General features: G+C 44.7%; 1 protein-coding gene across 2 annotated transcripts; it reads right to left on the bottom strand.

Moving 5' to 3' along the window:
• Positions 1-24,463: 24,463 nt before the first annotated feature.
• LOC123044324 (SNAP25 homologous protein SNAP33) lies at positions 24,464-26,504 on the bottom strand. Of its 2 annotated transcripts, none has more exons than XM_044467031.1 (5): positions 26,136-26,504; positions 25,965-26,061; positions 25,759-25,886; positions 25,587-25,684; positions 24,464-24,769 (listed from the first exon to the last, which is right to left on the bottom strand). In XM_044467031.1, exons 1-5 carry the CDS (start codon positions 26,502-26,504, stop codon positions 24,670-24,672), a joined length of 792 nt encoding a protein of 263 aa, XP_044322966.1. In that variant the 3' UTR covers positions 24,464-24,669. The 2 variants fall into 2 exon arrangements, with proteins under 2 accessions (XP_044322966.1, XP_044322967.1); XM_044467032.1 differs by having other exon boundaries at positions 25,765-25,886.

Genomic DNA, 26,504 nt, shown 5'->3' with positions numbered 1-26,504 from the left:
GCCTTGCTCTACTTCCCGAGCTCTTGACGTTGCTGCATTTGTATCTTTTACTATTTCTCAGCCCCCTCGTAGATAGGATCGATCGGCTGTTTGAAAACCACCTAATTTTTTTTACATTTAAGAGGTAAAACTAGTTCATGCACTCGAATCTAGTACTACTTGGTTCAAACAAGGAAGAAAGGGGGTGGGGGTGGGGGAGGATTTGTTACCTGAATCTAGGACTTGGTCGAAAGAGGAAATAATGGGGGAAAAAGTAGTAGAGACTGGCTATCCAACTGGTCTCCAGGTCTAATAAGGAAATAAAGGGAAACACAGTACAAACTCAATATAAACCTGATCTATTGGTTGAAAAAGGAAAGAAAGTGGGGACTGGGGGACAAGTCAACAGAGTAAGTCCAGCACTGGATTTGCTAGCCTCACTCAGTATAAGGTGGCTATACCGAACAAAAATGGGACCAACCCAGATATCCTGTTCTGATGTTTGTTGCCCCGAACCACTCTTATGTAATGCCACTGGTAAAATGTAGCAGTCGCACTGTTAAAAGTAAGGACACGTTAAACCAATGTTGTTTTCAATGTGATGCCTCCAGTAATATGAATCAATGGCACTTTTTACATGTCCTGCTAAATTTCCCATTAAGATAAGTTGGTTTTTTTCGTTAGAAATGCAACTGTTCTGGTCCGCCTACTCTCCCGTACCCAAAGTAATGTCGTATTTAATGGTTGTCATAGTTAATCCTAATGCCCACACTAATATCTAGCAATGCCACTGCTTTAGAAATTGCTACTGTCCTTGTAGGATTGCCATTCAGATAAGGAACATGCTTCTTTTCATTTGATGCATGTTTCATCACTTGTTAGTCACCCTCCTTTCCACCTTTTTTATGCAAACAGAGATATACATTTCATGCTCGATCTTAGTTGAACTGCACAAATGATATCCAAATTATAGTTGAGCATTCCAGGAGCTTCACAACCAACCTTGATGTTGCTCAATTTTATTGCAACTAATGAAGAAGAAGCTCTGTGGGTTTCGTTTTCTGATGGAAATGGAACCAGGGCTGGAGCCCTTTTCTTAAAAAATTGAAGAAGAAGCTGCTAGCTCACGGGACATTGCTTCATTTTAGGTGAACTGCACCAAAAGGTCCCATGAATTGAATCATCCATGTTGGTGACTGAAAGAGCCAGCTTCAGCATCCCAATCTAAGCACCCCTGGCCTCCATCCTTGCAACGCACGGTACACCTTGTTTGCCACCTGCTCGACCCTAGTGGCACTGATAAAATGAAGTAATAATACAGGTAAAATAGAGCGAGTGTCCTCTCTATCATTTCATTTCCAATGTAGATAAAGAAAGTGCTTCTCTTTGTTAATGTATGTTTCATCAACTAGTCCCATTGTTAATGTTTAAGCGTTTCTGCAAACTAGGGTGCTTAATTTTAGTTGATCTATACAAAAATACAGATTTGAATGTCTCAAGGCGAATCCTTGTACTACTGTTGTACACTGATGTTCATCACTGGCAGAAGGTGTATCTGGGAGACTTGGGACGATGTCCAGTATGAGGCGTACCGTATGAGGAGTCGCAGGGCCAATCTCGCCCTTGCAGCATGGCATACTATGATACTATCGCAATATTTTCTTCTATTTATTTTGTGGGTTTCATCAACTAGTGCCACTATAATGTAATCACGCTTTTTCATTATCTATGCAAACAGGGTTATTTAGCTGCATTTAGGTGGAACTGCACAAATGTACGTATGGAACCAACATATATGCAGAGTGCGAGGTGTGCCAAGTAAAAATTACCGACACCAACCATGCTGCATGCACGCATTGGCATCCACCACCACCAGTGGGATGTGTGGCGCTCTCTGTGGACGGATCTTTCTTGGTAGCAAATCCTCTTACCAAATACTAGTAGCTTATATTGGCAGTTTTCTAGGGAGTACTCTTTTCTGAAAGAAGCACCAATCTATTTTTCTTTATTTGTACATTGTGTCACAACTTTGACCCAAAGGTCCAGAGCTACTTTAGGGTGATTGGTGTAGTACTCGAAGACTGATTGTAAGCATGATTTTCATTAGCTGTCACACTGATTGTAAGCATGAGCAGGTGGAAGATTAGGTTAGTGCGAAGCTTACCTTAAACCCTACCGCCGCCTTGAAACGAGGCAAGCATCGAGGGAACCATGGAGAACGGCGGGGAAGCAACGTCGTGCCATCCGGCCTCCTCTTGCGGTGGGAGAACGAATACTCTTGTGGCTCCGGCTGGCTCTGCACCCTCACAAACGGCACACCATACTCGATTGATTCGTTATCCTCTGGGTGCTCAACCTTCGACCTGTACGCCCACCACCTCCGCCTGACTGTAGCCTCGGGCGAATATGTCTACTCCATCACCCAGAGGAGATACTCGATGAACTCGGAGGACTGCGGCGTGACTGCCGCCGAGGAGTACATGTCCATCGCCGCCCTCATCACCGCTGTCTTGCTCTTTCGCGTACATTGCCACATGGCCCGCACCATCCTCGAAATCTCCCACTCATTGTCAAACCAAGTAAGGATCTCCTTCAACCTGGCTAATTTTGCCTTGTCGCCACCGGCGATCTGCCTGATTCGCTACTGCATCCTCTCCATAGATGTCCTTCTGAGTGGTCCGGTGCTAGCTTTGGAAGATGGGAGGAGATACGGTGGTCTTGCAATAGAGAAGAGGGAGAGGCGAGACGATGGTTTTGGAATGGAGATGATGGAGAGGAGGAGGTGGTTTTGCAGTGGAGAAGAATAGAAGAGGGAGAGGCAAGACGGTGGTTTTGGAATGGAGATGATGGAGAGGAGAGGAGGTGGTTTTGCAATGGAGAAGAGGGAGAGGAGTGTGCGGCATCGATTTAGGATTGGACGAGAGGGCCGGTGCGCTGTGACTGGATTAAAATCAAAATTAATTTACCCTTCAATTAAGAAAGCGACCCCACATTAACTAGTCTCCCTTTTATTGTGGGTCATAATTGACCATGATTTTCGCACATAAAATATATGTTATACGTTGCAAAAATAATATAATTTGAAAGTACATTCAGATACGAACCAAACGATACAATTTTTGGTGACATGCATTCACATTTTGCTTGTCAAATACAGTATGTGGTCAAACTTTGACCCAAAATACGCAAAACAACAAAAAAAATACTTCCAAGACCAGTGCCACTCTTCCGCTCTTGTCCTCTTAAACCACCGCCGCTCCTCTCCTGTTCCAATCTAAATCCAGCGCCGCTCCTCTCCTCTTCCATTTCCAAACCACCGCCCCTCCTCTCCTGTTCCAGTCCAAAACCAGCGTCGCTCCTCTCCCGTTCTAATCCAAAACCAGCGCTGCTCCTCTCCTCTTCCATTCAAAAACCACCGCCGGCGAGTAAAGGTGTTGTGGAGAATTAGATCGATGGAGGAGTACAACCGATACGTGAGGATCGCAGACAGAGACCCTGTGAAGCTAGCTAGGATGTTGGAGATACGGTCTTGGTTTGAAAACACGGGCCAACTAGCGGCGACGGCGACATCCATGGCCAAATATCTGCAACAGAGCAAAAAGGCGGCGATACACCTGGAGGGAGTCGCGCGGGAGTACATAGAGCTGCTCCTCTGGGCCATGGAGCAAACAGATTCACCGAATCCGATCATGAGGGAGCGGTGGTGGGAGTATCAATCCCAGATGGAGCATCCACCAGATATTGAAGGATCGAGCATCTACAGGGTGCCGTTTGTGAGGGTGTCCTGCCAGAGCGAGCCGGTGGAGTCTTCGTCGACCAAACCCAACTACAATAGAAGAAAAGCAGTTGGCCCGACGACGCTTCCCCGCCATCCTCTCCCTCGCCATTCACATCGTCTCACAGGGCGACTATCTGCCACCGAGGAATAGGAGGGGACTGCCCCCCCCCCCAACCCAATAGTCGGGCAGGTTGTGAATTGTTAGGAGGAGCTTAGGTTGTCAGTATTTGCAGGTTGTGAATTGTGTTTTGTGTTGTGTATTTTGAGAGTACTTTCAGATATGAATGTCTTTTGAATTTCAGATTTGCAGTATTGAGCATATGAAGTATTTTATGAATTCTAGAGATCTATTTTTAGCACTTAAAAATTGTAGTTTCATAGGAGTATAAAAGTGCAGACAATGTGATTCTCAGAGAAGAAACTGCAAGTTTCAGTTTCAGATAAGAAACTGCAAGTTCAGTTTCAGATAAGAAACTGCAACTTTCAGAGGTAGAGAATTTATATTAACACGGCCTTTTCAAACAGGGTTAACATCATGTTGGAAGTTTTATTCATGGTCGAAAATGGAACTATCAGCCAGTTAACATCATGCTGATCAACATTCATGCATAGCACATCTTCATATGATGCACAATCAAAATGCCCACACAATGTCGAGTGTGCGAAACACAGAGAAAATGAGGGAGGAAGTTTTGGTAAGTGTTGGACGTGGTGTGCGTAGATGACAATGGGGACCCACATGTCAATAAAGGCAGAGGCAAAAAATTTGGAGATATTTTCCCTGCACATGTGTGAGGTGGAATCGAACCCAGGCGGAACAGTTGTTGGGTAGTGTCACTTGGCCACTAGGCTAGTTCAGTAGTTTTGTTAATAATAAGGCACTTCCACAGGTGGTCGGATCCCCTCCTGCACCTTTGTGCGCTCGCCGCGACGCTGCTGTCTGCCGTTGTGAACATGCTGAACAAACAAGAGGAATCTGGAGAGGACTGTACGTGGAGAGGCGGACAGTCGGGACCCACCAGGTCTATGGCCGTACGCAAGCAAGTGCCTCATCGAAAAAATACTTTCTCCTAATGCTATACTGACATTGGGGCCCACGGGTTTGTCAATACATTTTTTTAGGTGCTTCAACGTTGTTACTATAGGAGATAAATTCACAATGAAGCCGGGGAGCTGGCAGGTATCATTTATTATCACTCGGGCAGCAAGTATCAGCTGGGTTTTGGGCTGCCCCGTCTAGGCTTTCATTTTTAACATGTGCAGCCCACGACCTCGGATGGGAGGTCCATAGGCATGTTTGTATTTTCTTGAGGGCCGTCATGTATAGACCGGCCTATGGACTTCCCATCCGAGGTTTTATTTTTCCTGAATATCGGCAAGCAATTTATGTATTTTTTTGAAGAAAACACAGAGGTCTGTTCTATTTTTCTATATAAGAATAGGAACACCAGGTCCAACTTATGTTTCCCTTCTAACTATATTATATATATTTAAATTATTTTATATGTTATTATATATTATTTTTATTGTCATCATATATTTAACAGATACTTACATATGTAAGAAAACAATATCCCACATCTTATTAACATATAAAAATAATTTATTAACAATAAAATCCTGGATTGTTTTGGCACAAAAATCCTAGTGATTGTGTACAAAAGCTTGGTAAGATTTAAGGACGAATGTAATAATATCACTTATTATTTAAATATATTTATAACAAAATTCATAGCCGCTTTTTATTTTTTCATAACATTGCTGGCCCAACCCAACATTATAATTAGAATCAGCCTAGCAAAATCATGTATTTCGAGAAAGTGCAAATGACCTGTAATTTTTTAGGAAATAAAATAAATGGGCCGCATGGACGCTACATTATTTGTTCACCCATCCTAGCTAATGACTATAATTAAAAAAAAAGATCAAATTGACTGTAAATTCTACCGCGTAAAAAAAGACCGTAAATTCTGAAAAAAATGGGTTGAATACGTGCCACGTTTTTGGAGGCTGAAATGTGGGCCAATAGGTCGAAGCCAACGCAAGTCGTTGTCAATTTAGTCAATAAATGATTCTGACATGTTAGCCGTTGGATTTACATCCAACAACCGGCATCCCTCTTCAATCTCTCATCTTCTTCCTCCAGCGCCGCCGGGACCACCTCCCGCCTCCTGCTGCTAGCAGCTCTGCTTAGCACGCTTCACTATGAAGCGCTACTCCACCGTTGGCCAGGCCATCCCTCCACCCCTCCACACATCCTGTTCTTCTCCACCGACTGCCGAACCACACCGCACTAGAACCAGTTAACCCTCGTACACCTCTCCGTCTGCGACTCTACTCCCGTGTCTTCCCATCTCCGGCTCGTTGTTGTTCGGGGCCTCGCTGTCTTCCACCACCTTGGATGCGCTCGGCGCGGCGTCAACGTGGTCAACGAACGACACCATCGGAAGTAGACTATGCATGGAGAGGCTGACAGCTGGGTTCACGGCTGCACACAAGGAAATGCCTCCTTATTACGCGCAAAATAATGATTCCTCCACCTGACATCTGGGAACCACCGGAAGGGCCTCTGTATTTCGCGAAAAAAACGTGCCCCCGCTGACAGGTCGGACCCACCATCTATCTTCGCACGCAAGGAAGTGCCTCCTTATTACGCACAAAAAAATGAATACTCCCCTTGCCAGTTGTAACCCAGCATAGTGGGAGGCTGACTTGTGGGCCTACCAAGTTGATGGGGACGGAGGGCTTTGTCAACTTAGTCAATATGAACGATTCTAGCTCCTGTTACCGTACGATGTTCATCCAACGGCCGTAGTGCTTCTTCAACCTCTGGTCTTCTTGCTCCAGCCGCCCAAACCATCGTTGGTCGTGCCGCATGCTCCTGCCTCCCATGGCCGGCTGTGATGCCGCGGAGGCCTCACCGGCCCCTACTACTCCCACCGCTGGCCAGGCCATCCCTCTACTCACCCACACCCCCTTTTATTCTGCGGCAACGGTAGACTCACACCGCAGTCGAACCAGTGAACCCTCGTACTCCTCTTTGCATGGGCATCCACTGCTGCGTCTTCCCCGGCTCCGCGTCATCCCCTTCCTAGGCCTCGCCGTCATCCACCACCGTGGTGCTCTCGGCGCGGCGTGGTCAATGTGGTAAACGACCAACTTCCATTGAAAGAGTACTGTGCATGGAGAGGCTGACAGCTGGGTCCACAGCGGCCGCAAGGAAGTGCCTCCTTATTACACGCAAAATAATTATTCCTCCACCTGACAACAGGGACCCACCGGACGGGATGCCTTATTTCGCGAAAAAACGTTTCCCCCCTGACTGCTGGGACCCACCAGCTACATCTTCGCCCACAAGGAAGTGCGTCCGGGCAAAAAAATGATTCCCCCCCTGACTGCTAGGACCCACCAGCTACATCTTCGCACGCAAGGAAGTGCCTGGCAGTCAGGACCCACCTGGTCGAAGCGTACGTAGCGTTGTCATTCTGGTCGCGAACGTCTACGTACATATATACTGGTCGATGTAGAGGCGCGCACGTGTCGTAGTAGAGGCGCGCACGTAGCATGTACACGTACGTACAATGGCCAGTGCGCAAGAAAGAAAATACGGCCACGTATGTGTACATACGGGCGGGGTCTCGAACGCCTACTCGCGCATATATATGTATGGCCAGGGCTCGTGTACATGGCTGGGTCAAAACAAAGAAACAACGACGTCCTCGTGTTCATGGGGAGGCAACGAAATGCGTCGTGTTCATGGGGAGGCAACGGAATGCGTCGTGTTCATTGGGAGGCAATGGAATGCATGGGAGCCAACCGGCTTGGACGGAACATGCGATGGAAACGAGGTCTGGCGTACCGCAGAACAGAGGAAACGACCTTGTGTTCGACCGGCCACATTCGAAACGAGATCCTGTTCATCGGGAGGGGTATGGCGTACCGCAAAACGGAGGAAACGGACCTCCTACGGTCGAAACGGGGGTCCTGTTGATCGGGATGGGTGTGGCGTACCGCAAAACGGACGAAACGGACTCGTGTTGGAGCGCTACAGTCAAAACGGGGGTCATGTTCATCGGAAGGGTGTGGCGTACCGCAAAATGGGACTCTACGGGATACTGTTCATCTCCACCGTCGACCTCCTCCAGCCTCCACGGGCTATTGTTCATCCACCGTCGACCTCCTCCAGCCTCCACGGGCTATTGTTCATCCACCGTCGACCTCCTCCAGCCTCCACCTGCGACTGTTCATCCACGGGCTCCTGTTCATCCAGCCTCAACCGCGCGCTACTCCACCGGCTACTATTCAACCACCCCTCTCCACGGGCTCCTGTTCAACCACCCCTCCACAGGCTACTATTCATCCACCCCTCCACCGTCTACTGTTCATCCAGCCCTCCACGGGGTCGTCCTGTTCATCCAGCCCTCCACGGGGTCCTGTTCATCCAGCCCCAACCGGCTCGATCGATCGGGGTCCTGTTCATCCAGAGGCAATGCCACGGGTCCTGTTCATCCACTCCCACTGCTCACTGTTCATCCAACCCCCCTCCCCCCTCACAACGTTCACTGTTCATCCAGCCCCCCTACAACGCTCATTGTTCATCCAGAGGCAGCACCGATCGGCTTGAGTTAGCAGCAGTAGCGAAGGAATCGCTCAATCGCTCGGGTTCAGTAACGCGTAGCCTGCAGTGCAATCGCTCGGGTTCAGTTAGGCGACGTCTCGCTCGGGTTCAGTTAGATCCCAATGCCTCGCACACACACGCGTAGGTGTACGAGAGAAACGCGCATCGCTCGGCCCCTGACCACCCACCGTAACCGGGAACTCCCCGAAATATTCCTCGCCCTTGCTTATACCACGGCTTTTTCCGTCATGAACGGCCCAAAGAATGTCATGCAGCTGCATCTCCGGCCCGCCCAGGAAGAAAAGCCCATTTTCTGTCATGATTTTTTGTCATAGAAGTAGGAGCCCACCACATCTATGATGATACCGGGTTTTGTCACAATTATCGTCATAGAAGTGTCATATGTATGACAGGAAAAAAATTCGTTCGGCCCAAAATGTCACGGATGTGTCTTTTTTTGTAGTGATAGTCTGGGAGAATTCCCCGCAACACACGCCACCAAAAAACTCGCACTCTGGGAATTACCTTGAGCTTCCACAAGGCAGTCCACATGTGTTTATCTGACGATGATGGATTCGTTATTGTTCCTTCCTCTGGAGCAGATTGCTCATTCTGAGTCACTAGAGCACGATAAGCCGATTTAACAGAATAAACACCAGACCTCTCCAAGTCCCAAGCAAAATAATCCTCTCCCCCAGAAGCTCTCAATGGTATATTCAAGATAGCCGCTGCATCTGAAGGTAGGAAATTCCTTTGAATTAGATCAACATCCCACGCCCCTGTCTCATGCTCGAATAGTTCAGAGACCCGAGGGATAGGATCAGTCCCGATCCGACCAGTAGGTATACGAGTGCTCGTGCTCGGGATCCATCTATCCGTCCAGGTGGATATAGACTCACCATTCACCACTCACTTGATCAGGCCACATTCCAGTGCCCTTCTGCCTGCTATGATCGCCTTCCACGTCGCCGACGACGAGCGAGGCCCCTGAGCTTCCATGAAGTCACGATCATGAAAGTATTTTCCCTTCAACACTTTGGAGCATAAAGAGTTAGGATGAGTTAAAATCCGCCACCCATGCTTACCAAGCAAGGCTAGGTTAAAACTCTCGAAATCCCGGAACCCCATTCCTCCTTGCATCTTTGGCACAGTAAGATTTTCCCAAGACACCCAATGCAAAGACCTTCGATCAATGGAGCTACTCCACCAGTACTTTACCATCGGGGATGTAAGTTGTGAACAAACCTTCTTGGTCAAAAGAAAACAAGACATGCTAAACGTGGGTATGGCTTGAACCACTGATTTGAGCAAAATCTCCCTACCTGCACATGCCAAATTTTTCTCAGACCATCCTTGCATTTTGTTTTGGCCCCTCTCAACAATATGAGCAAAACCTCCGCTCGTAATCTTTCCGACCATTGTCGGTAGACCCAAATATCGTTCAGTGAAAGCTTCCACAAAGATTCCAAGTGTATATTTTATGTCCCATCTCAACTCTTCAGAAGCATTGGGACTAAAATAAACAGCACTTTTCTCCCGGTTGACTGCCTGACCAGAACAGGCAGCGTAAATCATGAGAATATCATTCAATCTATTTGCACTTTCCACCTTGGCATTCATGAATATTAGACTGTCATCTGCAAAGAGCAAATGATTTACCCACTAGGAGTGGATGCTCACCCTGATCCCCCTATCAACATATGCACCACCATAAAAATTCATGAATGAGGTTAGGCCTTCTGCACATATCAAAAAGAGGAAGGGGAAGTTTGGATCACCCTGGCGTAGGCCTCTGGATGGCGTGAAGTACGGCAAAAGCGACCCGTTCACCTTTGCCGCAAACCGGACAGAGGTGACGCACTTCATAATGAGGCGTACAAACTTCTCGCCAAATCCCAGCCTAGTTAGCATAGCCTCCAAGTAGTTCCACTCAACGCGGTCGTAGGCTTTCAACATGTCAAGCTTAACAGCACATGAGGCTTGTTTGCATCGCTTCTTTTTCTTCATCGCATGCACACTTTCATAAGCTACGAGAACGTTGTCTGTAATCAAACGTCCAGGCACAAAAGCACTTTGTTCCTCCCCAATTATCTCGTCCATGAAGCCATGGAGTCTATTTGTAATTGCCTTGGCAGCAATTTTGTACAAAACCGGGCACAAAGAAATTGGTCGGAATTGAGAAATTTTTTGAGGGTTACGTACCTTGGGAATGAGAGTAATAGCTGTATCATTTAGGCCCAAAGGTAATTCACCCCCATTCAGAAAATCTAAGACAGCCGCTGTGACATCTTCCCCTAGAATATCCCAATGCCTCTAAAAAAACCAGCAGCAAAACCGTCCACTCCGTGCGCCTTAGACGGCGCCATCTGGAAAAGTGCCACTCACACCTCCTCAGCTGTGAAATCCTTCTCGAGCATAACATTCATAGCATCATTGACTCGAGAGGGTACGAACTGCAGGAGCATAGACATATCGTTAAAACCCTGAGATTGATATAGGTCTTGATAGAAACCTATGATTTCATGTTGCACTTCATCCGGGTCATCGCATATTGTTCCATCCGCTCTCTCAAGGTAAGAAATTATGTTAGTTCGGCTGCGCTTCGCTGCTTGGGCTTGATAATATTTAGTGTTTCGGTCTCCTTTGTGCAGCCAATTTATTCTTGATCGTTGCTTCAACCAAACCTTCTATTGGCGTAAGGTTTCCTGAAGCTGCGCCACCACTGACAACTCCTCCGCATTCAGTCCCCGACCAATCGAGGCTGCTCGGAGGCGTTCCAGATTTTTTTTATAGCTTTCGCACTCTTTTGGTAATGTTACCAAACTCCCGATCACCCCATGATCCCAAATTTTCTTGGACAGACCTTAGTGCATGCACAACGCCCTCCAAACCTGCGTGACCCGCCTCTGACTGCCAAATATTTTTTACCAAAGCATCATAGTCACTATGAGACTGCCAAACATTTTCATACCAGAACCAAGTCGATCCCCTCGCTCCCGAACACATCTCAACTCAGCAAGAACATAGCAATGATCTAAAGTTGTCGAACTGATATGTTTCACATTAGAATATGCAAACAAGGATACAAAATCTGCAGTAGCTACAGCACGATCGAGTCGTGCTTTTACATTGGAACTACCTTGCTGCCTATTGTCCCACATAAAAGGAACACCTCTCCAGTCGAGATCTTGAAAGGAATAGTAATCGAAGACCTCCCGAAACCCTCGCATTTGCCACTCCGGCCTCAGATGGATGCTGAAGTGTTCATCAGGATACATAGTTTCATTGAAATCTCCCATATAGAGCCAACCAGAGTGTGGAATACCATGCAGCGTGCTCAAAAACTCCCAGCTGTGATATCTATTTTCCACTCTAGGTTCTCCATAAAAACCCGTGAAGCGCCAAGGTTGCTGCTGCTCACTTGACTTGACACTCACATCAATGTGCGCACGGCTATAGTTCATCAAATCAACTGTTACGTTATCTGTCCAGAACAAACCAATGCCACCACTAAGGCCGTTGCTATCAACAGCAAAACATCGGGAAAAGCCAAGTAGGCTCTTCAAATTCTCAACTTTGATCCCTTTTATCTTAGTTTCCATTACAAACAGAAGGGAGGGTCCTTCCTGCTTCACAATCTTGCGAAGCTCGCGAACTATCGATGGGTTCCCAAGCCCCTGACAGTTCCAGCTTATGCAATTCATTGGGATGGGCAGGGCTGACCTGCAGCCTCTGCCGAATTCTCAGGAGTTGGCTTCTTCTTCTTTGGAAACCCGTCATACCCTTTATCCATCTCAGAGTCATCGTCCAAATTACTCCCCTTTGAGCAAGCCGGATCAGCTGCAGGCGACTCCTTGGCTGTTGTCAGCAGAAGCTATGGTACAGGTTCGACTCGACGATAGACCTGCTGCGGTGCCTCCTTTCTTTTATGCTGGTTCTTCTTTTTGATAGGAGAGTTCACCTCAACGCCCCCCGTCGGAACATTACTGGAATTCTTTGACTCCCTCTTACTGCTCGGGCCCAGCTACTGCTCCTTGCCTGCAGCATCCCCCGAGGCAGTCTTCTTGCGATCCTCCGGTGCCCTCAACTTTGGACCAAAAGGTAGCTCCCCTTTTTCATCTCGATGCCCCGGAGCTGGGCAAAACGAACCAGAATGTCCAAACGGCCACAGGAGAAACAGAAATGAGGCACGTTTTCATACTGAATATCATAAGGGTCCTGCTTCTGTCTCTTTGCTGATTCAACGACAATCCACCGCCTCAGCGACTTATTCACATCAACTGATACTCGTGCCCTCAAAAAACCACCCATGTGATCAAACTGTGTGTGAGTAGCTTGTTGGTCAATCTGCTTTGCAATTACCTTTCCCCATGAGTCATCCCGGAGATTGTATGGTAGGTTCAAAACCCTAGCCCATAGATGCAACCTATCAAAATCAACCTCATCAGGTCTCATCCAATCCTTGAAATCAGCCAAGATGACCGAATTCTTACTGATATGCCATGGTGATCCATCCTAGATGTGATCCCTATCTCACTTTGATTCAAACTCAGCAACGAACAAATTCTCTCCCATGGATCTGAATTGAAGTCCCCACGGATTCCCCCACGCCGGCCGAAGTGTTGGGGAATGTAGCAGAAATTCAAAATTTTCTACGCATCACCAAGATCAATCTATGGAGATTCTAGCAACAAGAGAGGGAGAGGATGAGCATATTCATAACTTTGAAGATTGCTAAGCGGAAGCGTTACTAGAACACGGATGAGGGAGTCGTACTCGCGGCGATTCAAATCGTAAAAGATCCGATCTAACACCGAACAGACGGCGTCTCCGCGTTCAACACACGTACAGCCCGGGGATGTCTCCTCCTTCTTGATCTAGCAAGGGGAGAGGAGAAGTTGAGGGAGAACTCCGACAACACGATGGCATGGTGGTGGTGGAGCTCGTGGTATTTCTGCAGGGCTTCGCCAAGCACTACGAAGGAGGAGGAAGAGTTGGAGGAGGGAGGAGTTGCACCAAAAGCAAGGGTGCTGCAGCCCTACCACCCCCTCTATTTATAGGGTGAAGGGGAGAGGGGGCCGGCCCCTCTAGATCCCATCTAGAGGGGGGCGGCCATGAGGGGGAAACTTGCCCCCCAAGCAAGGTGGAGGTGCCCCCCTCCCCTAGGGTTTTCAACCCTAGGCGCCTTGGGACCTTGGGGAGGGGCGCACCAGCCCACTAGGGGCTGGTTCCCTCCCATATTCAGCCCATCAAGTCCCCCGGGGCAGGTGGCCCCACCCAGTGGACCTCCAGACACCTTTCGGTGGTCCCGGTACAATACCGATAACCCCCGAAACCATTCCGGTGACTGAAAATGGACTTCCCATATATAAATCTTCACCTCCGGACCATTCCGGAACTCCTCGTGACGTCCGAGATCTCATCCGGGACTCCAAACAACATTCAGTAGCCACATACTAATTCCCATAACAACTCTAGCGTCACCGAACCTTAAGTGTGTAGACCCTACGGGTTCGGGAATCATGCAGACATGACCGAGACAACTCTCTGGCCAATAACCAACAGCGGGATCTGGATACCCATGTTGGCTCCCACATGTTCCATGATGATCTCATCAGATGAACCACGATGTCAAGGATTCAAGCAATCCCGTATACAATTCCCTTTGTCAATCGGTATGTTACTTGCCCGAGATTCGATCGTCGGTATCCCAATACCTCGTTCAGTCTCGTTACCGGCAAGTCACTTTACTCATTGCGTAATGCATGTTCCCGTGACTAACTGCTTAGTCACATTGAGCTCATTATGATGATGCATTACCGAGTGGTCCCAGAGATACCTCTCCGTCATACGGAGTGACAAATCCCAGTCTCGATTCATGCCAACCCAACAAACACTTTCGGAGATACCTGCAGTGCACCTTTATAGTCACCCAGTTACGATGTGACGTTTGGTACACCCAAAGCACTCCTACGGTATTCAGGAGTTACACAATCTCATGGTATAAGGAAATGATACTTGACATTAGAAAAGCTTTCAGCAAATGAACTACACAATCTTGTGCTATGCTTAGGATTGGGTCTTGTCCATCACATCATTCTCCTAATGATGTGATCCCGTTATCAATGACATCTAATGTCCATGGTCAGGAAACCATAACCATCTATTGATCAACGAGCTAGTCAACTAGAGGCTCACTAGGGACATGTTGTGGTCTATGTATTCACACATGTATTAAGGTTTCCAGTTAATACAATTATAGCATGAACAATAGACAATTATCATGAACAAGGAAATACAATAATAACCATTTTATTATTGCCTCTAGGGCATATTTCCAACAGTCTCCCACTTGCACTAGAATCAATAATCTCGTTCACATCACTATGTGATTGTAATGAATCTAACACCCATGGGGTTTGATCATATCTCGCTTGTGAGAGAGGTTATTAGTCAACGGGTCTGAACCTTTCAGATCCGTGTGTTCTTTACAAATCTCTATGTCATCTTGTAGATGCAGCTATCACATGCTATTTGGAGCTATTCCAAATAACTGTTCTACTATACGAATCCGGTTTACTACTGAGAATAATCTGGATTAGTGTCAAAGCTTGCATCAGCGTAACCCTTTATGATGAACTCTTTTACCACCTCCATAATCGAGAAAATTCCTCAGTCCAGTAGTTACCAAGGATAACTTTGATCGTTGTCCTGTGATCCATTCCTGGATCACTCTTGTACCCCTTGACTGAATCATGGCAAGGCACACTTCAGGTGTGGTACACAGCATAGCATACTGTAGAGCCTACGTCTAAAGCATAGGGGGCGACCTTCGTCCTTTCTCCCTATTCTGCCGTGGTCAGGTTTTGAGTCTTACTCAATACTCACACCTTATAACACAGCCAAGAACTCCTTCTTTGCCGATGTATTTTGAACTCCTTCAAAATCTTGTCACGGTATGTGTTCGTTTGAAAGTACTATTAAGCGATTTTGATCTATCCTTATAGATCTTGATGCTCAATGTTCAAGTAGCTTAATCCAGGTTTTCCATTGAAAAATACTTTTCAAATAACCATATATGCTTTCTAGAAACTCTACATCATTTCTGATCAACAATATGTTAACAACATATACTCATCAGAAATTCTATAGTGCTCCCACGCACTTCTTTGGAAATACAAGTTTCTCATAAACTTTGTATAAACCCAAAATCTTTGATCATCTCATCAAAGTATATATTCCAACTCCGAGTTTACTCCTGTCCTTAGAAGGATTGCTGGAGCTTTGCATACTTGTTAGCATCTTATAGGATTGACAAAACCTTCTGGTTGTATCATATACAACCGTTCCTCAAGAAAATTGTCGAGGAAACAATGTTTTGACATCCTATCTGCAAGATTTCATAAATAATGCAGTAACTGCTAATATAATTCCAACAGACTCTTAGCATCGCTACGAGTGAGAAAGTCTCATCGCAGTCAACTCCTTGAACTTGTCGGTAAACATCTTAACGACAAGTCGAGCTTTCTTAATGGTGATACTTACCATCATTGTTCGTCTTCCTTTTAAAATCCATCTGTACCCAACAGCCTTACGACCATCAGGTAGTTCTTCCAAAGTCTATACTTTGTTTTCATACATGGATCCTCTCTCGGATTTTTATGGCCTCGAGCCATTCGTTGGAATCCAGGCCCACCATCGCTTGTCCATAGCTCGTAGGTTCATTGTTATCTAGCAACATGACCTCCAAGACAGGATCACGTACCACTCTGAAGTAGTACATATCCTTGTCAACCTACGAGTTTTGGTAGTGACTTGATCTGAAGTTTCATGATCAATATCATCAGCTTCCACTTCAATTGGTGTAGGTGCCACAGGAACAACTTCTTGTGCCCTGCTACACACTAGTTGAAGTGATGGTTCAATAACCTCATCAAGTCTCCACCATCCTCCCACTTAATTCTTTCGAGAGAAACTTTTTATCGAGAAATGACCCGTTTTAGAAACAATCACTTTTGCTTCCGGATCTTAAATAGGAAGTATACCCAACTGTTTTGGGTGACCTATGAAGATGCATTTATCTGTTTTGGGTTCGAGCTTACTAGGATGAAACTTTTTCATATAAGCGTCGCAGCCCCAAACTTTCAAGAAATGACAGCTTAGGTTTCTCTAAACCATAGTTCACGCGGTGTCATCTCAACGGAATTACGTGGTGCCCTATTAAAGTGAATGTGGTAGTCTCTAATGCATAATTCATAAACAACAGTGGTAATTTGATAAGAGACATCATGGTATGCCCCATATCCAATAGGGTGCATCTATGATGTTCGGACACACCATCACACTATGGTGTTCCAGGGGGTATTAGTTGTGAAACAATTTCCACAATCTCTTAATTGTGTACCAAACACGTAACTCAGATATTCATCTCTATGATCATATCATAGGCATTTTATCCTCTTGTCACGACGATCTTCAACTTCACTCTGAAATTACTTGAACCTTTCAATAATTCAGACTTGTGTTTCATCAAGTAAATGTACTCAGCATCTACTCAAATCATCTGTGAAGTAAGAACATAATGATATCGATTGCGTGCCTTGGCACTCATTAGACAACACACATCAAAATGTATTACTTCCAACAAGTTGCTCTCTTGTTCCATCTTACTGAAAACGAGGCTTTTCAGTCATCTTGCCCATGTGGTATGATTTGCATGTCTCAAGTGATTTAGAATCAAATGAGTCCAAACGATCCATCTGCATGGAGTTTCTTCATGCGCACATACCAATAGACATGGTTCGCATGTCTCAAACTTTTCAAAAATGAGTGAGTCCAAAGATCCATCAACATGGAGCTTCTTCATGCGTTTTATACCAATATGACTCAAATGGCAGTGCCACAAGAAGGTGGTACTATCGTTACTATCTTACATCTTTTGGCATGAACATGTGTATCACTACGATCGAGATTCAATAAACCATTCATTTTAGGTGCAAGACCATTGAAGGTATTATTCAAATAAATAGAGTAACCATTATTCTCCTTAAATGAATAACTGTATTGCGATAGACATAATCCAATCATGTCTATGCTCAACGCAAACACTAAATCACAATTATTTAGGTTTAACACCGATCCCGATGGTAGAGGGAGCATGCGATGTTTGATCAACCTTGGAAATACTTCCAACACATATCGTCACCTCGCCTTTAGCTAGTCTCTGTTTATTTTGTAGCCTTTTATTTTGAGTTACTAACACTTAGCAACTGAACCAGTATCTATTACCATGGTGCTACTAGGAGTACTAGTAAAGTACACATTAATATAATGTATATCCAATATACTTCTGTCGACCTTGCCAGCCTTCTCATCTACCAAGTATCTAGGGTAGTTCTGCTTCAGTGACCGTTCCCCTCATTACAGAAGCACTTAGTCTCGGGTTTGGGTTCAACCTTGGGTTTCTTCACTTGAGCAGCAACTGATTTGTCATTTCATGAAGTATCCCTTCTTGCCCTTGCCCTTCTTGAAACTAGTGGTTTCACTAACCATCAACAATTGATGCTCCTTCTTGATTTCTACTTTCGCGGTGTCAAACATCGCGAATGTTTCAAGGATCATCATATCTATCTCTGATGTGTTATAGTTCATCACGAAGCTCTAGTAGCTTGGTGGCAATGACTTTGGAGAAACATCACTATCTCATCTGGAAGATTAATTCCCACTCGATTCAAGCGATTGTTGTACCCAGACACTCTGAGTACAAGCTCAACGATTGAGCTTTTCTCCCTTAGTTTGTAGGCTAAGAAACTCGTCGGAGGTCTTATACCTCTTGACGTGGGCATGAGCCTGAAATCCCAATTTCAGCCCTCGAAACATCTCATATGTTCCACGACGTTTCAAAATCATCTTCGGTGCCTCAATTGTAAACTGTTTAACATTACTGAACTATCACGTAGTCATCAAAACGTGTATGTTAGATGTTCGCAACATCCACAGACGACGTTCGAGGTTAAACACACCGAGCGGTGCATTAAGGGCATAAGCCTTCTGCGCAGCAATAAGGACAATCCTCAGTTTACGGACCCAGTCCGCATAATTGCTACTATCAACTTACAACTAAATTTTCTCTAGGAACATATCTAAAACAGTAGAACTAAAATGCGAGCTACGATATAATTTGCAAAGACCTTTTGACTATGTTCAGGATAATTAAGTTCATCTAATCAAATTATTTGATGAACTCCCACTCAGATAGACATCCCTCTAGTCATCTAAGTGATACATGATCCGAGTCAACTAGGCCGTGTCCGATCATCATGTGAGACGGACTAGTCATCATCGGTGAACATCTTCATGTTGATTGTATATACTATACGACTCATGCCTTTCGGTCTCTTGTGTTCCGAGGTCATGCCTGTACATGCTAGGCTCTCAAGTCAACCTAAGTGTTTTGCATGTGTAAATCTGGCTTACACCCGTTGTATGCGAACGTTAGAATCTATCACACCCGATCATCACGTGGTGCTTCGAAACAACGAACCTTCGCAACGGTGCACAGTTAGGGGGAACACTTTCTTGAAATTTTAGTGAGGGATCATCTTATTTATGCTACCATCGTTCTAAGCAAATAAGATGTAAACACATGATAAACATCTCATGCAATCAAATAGTGACATGATATGGCCAATATCATTTTGCTCCTTGATCTCCATCTTTGGGGCGCCATGATCATCATCATCACCGGCATGACACCATGATCTCCGTCATCATGATCTCCATCATCGTGTCTCCATGAAGTTGTCTCGCCAACTATTACTTCTACTATTATGGCTAACGGTTTAGCAATAAAGTAAAGTAATTACATGGCGTTATTCAATGACACGCAGGTCATACAATAAATTAAGACAACTCCTACGGCTCCTGCCGGTTGTCATACTCATCGACATGCAAGTCATGATTCCTATTACAAAAACATGATAAATCTCATACATCACATATATATCATTCATCACATCCTTTTGGCCATATCACATCACACAACATATGCTGCAAGAACAAGTTAGACATCCTCTAATTGTTGTTGCAAGTTTTTACGTGGCCGCCATAGGTTTCTAGCAAGAACATTTCTTACCTAAGACAAAACCACAATGTGATATGCCAATTGCTATTTACCCTTCATAAGGACCCTTTTCATTGAATCCGATCCGACTAAAGTGGGAGAGACAGACACCCGCTAGCCACCTTATGCAACTAGTGCATGTCAGTCGGTGGAACCTGTCTCACGTAAGCGTACGTGTAAGGTCGATCCGGGCCGCTTCATCCCACGATGCCGCCGAATCAAGATAAGACTAGTAACGGCAAGTAAATTGACAAAATCGACGCCTACAACAACTTATGTTCTACTCGTGCATAGAAACTACGCATAGACCTAGCTCATGATGCCACTGTTGGGGAACGTAGCAGAAATTCAAAATTTTCTAGGCATCACCAATATCAATCTATGGATATTCTAGCAACAAGAGAAGGAGAGGATGAGCATCTTCATACCTTTGAAGATCGCTAAGCGGAAGCGTTACCAGAATGCGGATGAGGGAGTCGTACTCGCAGCGATTCAAATCGCGAAAGATCCGATCTAACGTCGAACGGACGGCGTCTCCGCGTTCAACACACGTACAGCCCAGGGACGTCTCCTCCTTCTTGATCCAGCAAGGGGAGAGGATAAGTTGAGGGAGAACTCCGACAGCACGACGGCATGGTGGTGGTGGAGCTCGTGGTATTTCTGCAGGGCTTCGCCAAGCACTACGGAGGAGGAGGAAGAGTTGGAGGAGGGAGGGGCTGCGCCAAAAGCAAGGGTGCTGCAGCCCTACCACCCCCTCTATTTATAGGGTGAAGGGGAGAGGGGCCCGGCCCCTCTAGATCCCATCTAGAGGGGGGCGGCGGCCAGGAGGGGGAAACTTGCCCCCCAAGCAAGGTGGAAGCGTCCCCCTCCCCTAGGGTTTTCAACCCTAGGCGCCTTGGGCCCTTGGGGAGGGGCGCACCAGCCCACTAGGGGCTGGTTCCCTCCCATATTCAGCCCATCAAGTCCCCCCGGGCAGGTGGCCCCACCCGGTGGACCTCCGGACACCTTTCGGTGGTCCCGGTACAATACCGATAACCCCCGAAATCATTCCGGTGACTAAAACTGGACTTTCCATATATAAATCTTCACCTCCAGACCATTCCGGAACTCCTCGTGACGTCTGGGATCTCATCCGGGACTCCGAACAACATTCGGCAACTAGATACTAATTCCCATAACAACTCTAGCGTCACCGAACCTTAAGTGTGTAGACCCTACGGGTTCGGGAATCATGCAGACATGACCGAGACAGCTCTCTGGCCAATAACCAACAGCGGGATCTGGATACCCATGTTGGCTCCCACATGTTCCACGATGATCTCATCGGATGAACCACGGTGTCAAGGATGCAAGCAATCCCGTATACAATTCTCTTTGTCAATCGGTACGTTACTTGGCCGAGATTCGATCGTCGGTATCCCAATACCTCATTCAATCTCGTTACCGGTAAGTCACTTTACTCGTTGCATAATGCATGATCCCGTGACTAACTACTTAGTCACATTGAGCTCATTATGATGATGCATTACCGAGTGGGCCCAGAGATACCTCTCCATCATACGGAGTGACAAATCCCAGTCTCGATTCGTGCCAACCCAACAAACACTTTCGGAGATACCTGCAGTGCACCTTTATAGTCACCCAGTTACGTTGTGACGTTTGGTACACCCAAAGCACTCCTACGGTATTCGGGAGTTACACAATCTCATGGTCTAAGGAAATGATACTTGACATTAGAAAAGCTCTTAGCAAACGAACTACACGATCTTGTGCTATGCTTAGGATTGGGTCTTGTCCATCACATCATTCTCCTAATGATGTGATCCCGTTATTAATGACATCTAATGTCCATGGTCAGGAAACCATAACCATCTATTGATCAACGAGTTAGTCAACTGGAGGCTCACTAGGGACATGTTGTGGCCTATGTATTCACACATGTATTAAGGTTTCTAGTTAATACAATTATAGCATGAACAATAGACAATTATCATGAACAAGGAAATACAATAATAACCATTTTATTATTGCCTCTAGGGCATATTTCCAACACGAAGTGCATTAGTGATGGTGTGGATGTGGAACACGTTGCGGTGCTGCACCTTCCCAGCTAGTAGCCACTTCTCCGGCGCATCCTCCCCGTGATCATCAATGACCAATGGAATAGCTTCCTCATCGGTGATTCCCTAGAGCCTCCTCCAAGCGAGTCCTGTCCGTGCGCAGCGGGTCCTGACCCCCCACTAGTTTCTTGCCATGATCGGTTGTAGCCATCCTCTCAGGAGATCGGTGCGCTCCGCCGGCTTGAGATCGACGAGCGCAATTTTTTTCCTGAACCCTAGTCGCCGCCGCCAGAGGAGGTTTTAGGGTTTCGTGGAAACACTGTAGTAGTACTACTTTACACGTGAGATGTTATATCTAAACCGGTTTCTACCCCACAAATCTAACTAATTCAGTTTTTATCTACCAAATTTATACTCAGTTTTTATCTACCAAATCTACACAAATCAGGCAGATCAATCTTCGGTATATTGAGTAATGTATTTATGGGAAGGAATCAACCACAGTGAATCTTTAATCAATCTTAAACTCGTCAATAGTTAAGTTGAATGATCATTTTTTAAACATTATATGTGGATCACAATTTATGAGCAGCATGTGTCAACTATGAAAAGCCGAGGGTTTTCCGATGTTGAATTTCAAAGAGTCATACAACTTGTGCTCGATATTTAGTTTGGTTACAAAACTTGTACAATACGGAATTGTGGTTACATAACTTGTCATCTCGTGTAAACACGGTCACTTCATCTGTATCCCGCGCTTACATGGCATGCCAATGGGGCTATGGCCCACTGTCAGCGAGTGAAACAAATTGGTGCGAGAAATGAGAAATTAAAAGGGTGTGATCGAGGTTCAAACTCGCGACTTCATATACATGTACACACTAGCGAACCACTCCATCAAGCATAATTTCATGCATTTGTGAAGATATATTTGCTTTTATGCTGAACTCACATTTTTTTCTCGATTCTATTTTCCCGGGTTTGGCCAGAAAAATAGGTTTCCAAATAGTCTTTCCGCCAGAAATTTTCAAATGAAATTCGATTATAAAACACACGTCAAAATGTAAGTTTAACCCAAAACGTACACAAACTTGTTCACGAGCAAGTTTTATTTTACTCTGGGTTTTTTTTTGAAGGAGTTGCAAAATCCGATTTTTGAAATATCTCAGCAATTCCAGGTTTCTTTGCCCAAAATTTCGAATTTAACTTTTAACGCATAAATATATTTAGTTTAGCACATTACTTTAAATAAGTGCTTCCTGTGCAGTGTCAGCCCGACTCCTTTCTATAGAAACGTCGCGAGTCCAATTCATTGTTGCGGCACCGAGAACACTATTTTAAATAATGTAATTCTTTTAAAATGAGCATGAATAACACAAAAAATTATTTCCCAAAAGAGGGTCTGATATTGTATGCCCATATGAGGATTTAAGTTATGTTCATGTATTGTTAGACTAGTTTCTCTCACTTAAATTCAAAATTCCGGGCGCTCAATTTTTTCTCTTAATGGAAATTTGGTTAGACAAAAATTATTTGGATATGAGTAGTCGCCATTGCAAAAACATAAAATTCAGCTTTTCTCATTTTTAGCACAAATAGTTACTTGGTGTAGTGGTTAGCTCGTTATTTGGTGGTAGTGGATTCAAACCCAACAACTGCAGCCTTTTTTTTTTTAATTTGAGGGCCTTTGTTCATAATTAATAAATTTAAGGGCTACTGTGCAAAATAAAAAAATGTGCGCGCGTCGATATCTGTCACTGACAAGGGTTTGTGCCTGCGTGGCATGGCGTAAACAGCCGGAGTGATCGTATTTGCAGTTTTGCACCTTTAGCACCAAAGTGCAATCCGACGCAAGTTCAGTGACTAGCAGTGATATTACCTCAATTTTAAAAGGTCAAAAACTACTTCCTCCGGTTTAAAATAAGTGACATTGTTTTAGTGTTTGGATCGGAGGGAGTGATCTTTACCTAATACTCACTTCGTCCCTAAATATTTGTCTTCGTATAGATTTTAAATGGACTACCACATATGGATGTATATAGACATATTTTAAAGTGTAGATTCACTCATTTTGCTTTGTATGTAGTCACTTGTTGAAATTTTTAGAAAGACAAATATTTAGGAACGGAGGGAGTAATAATAAAGCAAATTGGGATCGTCCGTCATATATTTTGCAAAAAAGCCCCTCTATTTTCCATAAATAAACCTGTGGTACACGTTTAAGTCACTCCCGAACCCTTTTTTTGCATTTTCTCAAAAAAACCTAATATTTTAGGTAATCAACCCGTTGTCCATATTTAATTCAATCGACTCATTTTTCGTTTTAACATAAAACCCCCTAACTTTTTGGTTAATCAATCCACAGTTTATCTAAAACAAAATCATCAATATCTTTTAAACCGTAATTCCGATTTTAACATGTTATATATGAAACTTGGTTAGAAAAATGTGTACAATCTAAATATGATGCTATTTTTATCTGTTAAATATTTCTAAAATATTATTTTGGTGTGAACTTAATCTATAATGTACGATCCGTTTTTCTTTCTTACTGATAGAGAGGAAAGGAAACATCGATAACCACGCATGTACACCTGTGAAAAACCTCGTGGGGAAAAATAACATATTTCTTATTTTATTTCACGCGAGTGTGCGTGCGAGAGAGACGCCTTAGAACTGACCGCATTCAAACACGCTTTCGTTGTGTGAGCACTCAGACCACCATCAACAACACAAATATGATGCTATGTGAAAATAAAGGACGTGAACACATTAGGGTCTTGAGTCATGGTCATTGGGTTAAGAACATGTGTTATTTACTCTCCCGTTGCAACACACGGGCTCTTTTGCTAGTTAATACTAATCTTTGTACAAATACAGATAGTTGATGTTGCTTTCAAAATCTCTGAGCAATTTGGTTGATCACAAACCAGGGAAAATAGATGATTATATATGTGTGCACCTCATATGTATTTTGGGAGCAATGTTGCAACTTGCAACTTTTCCTTCCCAAGAGAAGTTACAAAAGTAAGCTTAGCAAAGCAGCAGCAGCAATGTTTTGATTCTGCAACCTCATATACCAAGACTGCACTCATACATTTTCGAGGCAATATTATTTCCCAAGCAAACGGCGTGCACGCTGGTTGGCTCCTTTCACCCTGGAGTTGAGTTCCTCCACATCATCTTGTAGACCATCCATGGCTTTGTTTTGCCTGCATTCCAGTATGTATATACAACACCATTCAGCAGGATACACAAGCACAAAACAGAAGAAAAAGTCCTAATGGAATGTTTTATTGTACATTTCAATCTGAAAAGATTGTTTTATCTATTCTATAAAAGGATTCCTTTACAGTTGTTTTTTCTTGGTCAGTAAAAGGTAACTAGGAACACAAGATTATGGTGTTATGTTTATTTTCTTTCTTTGTCCTTAAAGACCCTAACGGCATGTTTTGCGAAACCATGTGTGTTGCACGATTTCGACCTTGTGCGAAGACCCTATCTGCACTAGTGTTATGTTTTAAGCGCTAAAATGTTACTTGGCCACACCCACACATGCATAATGTTACTTGTGCACACAAGCATAAACACAAAAATATTTCCATTTAGCTTAAAATCATGACACTGTTGAATTTCGTAAAATAAGACAAATATACATGTGATGTTTCATTAATTTATTGTCAGACTTCTTGGGAGTTTGTTAAGCTGAACAAACACCAATCAATCAAGAGCACTCATTATTTACTGTTCTGTATAAAGCATCAACTTGGTGAGCAATCTCCAAATTTTTTTCCTGTAAGCGCTTAAAAGGCAGTGAGACGTGTTGAATGCAAAACATTGTTCGAAACCCACTGATAAACAAACCAGGAAAGGACTGTACAATTCCATGGCCATTTCATCGAAGTAATATAGTGTTTGACAACAGGGTGAGAATGCTTTTTAACTTGGGTGCGATTTTTTCAGGCAGAATCCTCACCCTGTTGGCTAATGAAATAAGATATGGTGAATTGAAGTCGACGAAGCACGTACCTATCGATTTCTGAGCCCATATCGAGAGCCATGCCCTTGAGCTGTCCCAGGACATCGCTAAGATCAGAAAGGGCATTGTCTTGCTTATCTTTCTCCACCTGCCAAACAAAATGGTTTGCGATTAGTCATTAGGTCCAATTTATGCTGCATGGATCCCAACACCAACACAAACCTGAACCTTCTCCATGGCGTTGGTAGGATCAGAATACGTCTGAGGATTCGACTTCCCTCTGGGGCTTGAAGACAATCCTAATTTTTCTCTCTGCTCTAGGTGGTTAGCCCTTCTTTTGAAGGGATCATCTATTTCAATAAGTAACAATGTCAGGAAAAAGAGAACACTCAGAGTCAACATGGATTGAGCCCAATGAAAAGGCATACCTCTCGAGATAACTGCTGGTCCCTTTATTTGCCTGGTTTTCTTGGGCTTCCAGGTTTTTGAGAAGAACCCTCCAAGGCTTCCCAGAAGTGTCTCACTCTGAGAAGGAAAAAAAAAACAAGAGCTCAAACACAAGTAATAAGTACAAAAGAAACTGCCGGCTTCAAGCTTACCCTGCTAAGGTCCTGATCAATGTTCGCAGCAGTTTCATGGGTCCTATTCATCTGTTCACCCTGCTTGTGCAAGGCGATCAGAGTGTTGGTAGCATCCTCCTTGATGTTTTCAGCGAGCCGAAGGCAGACGTTCACTTTCTGAGTGGTCTCCTCGGCCTTGTATGCAACATAGCTCTCCAGCTCTTGCACGGATTGGTTGTCGAACCCGCCTGAATCGCGGAAGCCATTCTTGCATCGGCCATTGGTACCAGGATCAACTGAGTTGGAAGATGATGCTCTTGCAGGCCTCGAGGTAAATTCAGAGTCTGAGTCGGAATCGAATGGATTTGGTTTAGCTGACGAAGGTTTTGCGACGCTTGACACGGGCAT

Source organism: Triticum aestivum, chromosome 2B (assembly GCF_018294505.1).
Source record: "Triticum aestivum cultivar Chinese Spring chromosome 2B, IWGSC CS RefSeq v2.1, whole genome shotgun sequence".
In the NCBI taxonomy this organism is placed as follows: Eukaryota; Viridiplantae; Streptophyta; class Magnoliopsida; order Poales; family Poaceae; genus Triticum; species Triticum aestivum.
This window is presented reverse-complemented; position numbering and strand designations above follow the sequence as displayed.

Excerpts from the sequence above, each read along its gene's own strand:
- LOC123044324 (XM_044467031.1), bottom strand. The coding sequence starts at position 26,504 with ATGCCCGTGTCAAGCGTCGCAAAACCTTCGTCAGCTAAACCAAATCCA. Across the intron at positions 26,062-26,135 it reads TTGATCAGGACCTTAGCAGG|AGTGAGACACTTCTGGGAAG; the intron begins GTAAGCTTGAAG and ends TTTCCTTCTCAG. Across the intron at positions 24,770-25,586 it reads ATGGGCTCAGAAATCGATAG|GCAAAACAAAGCCATGGATG; the intron begins GTACGTGCTTCG and ends ACTGGAATGCAG.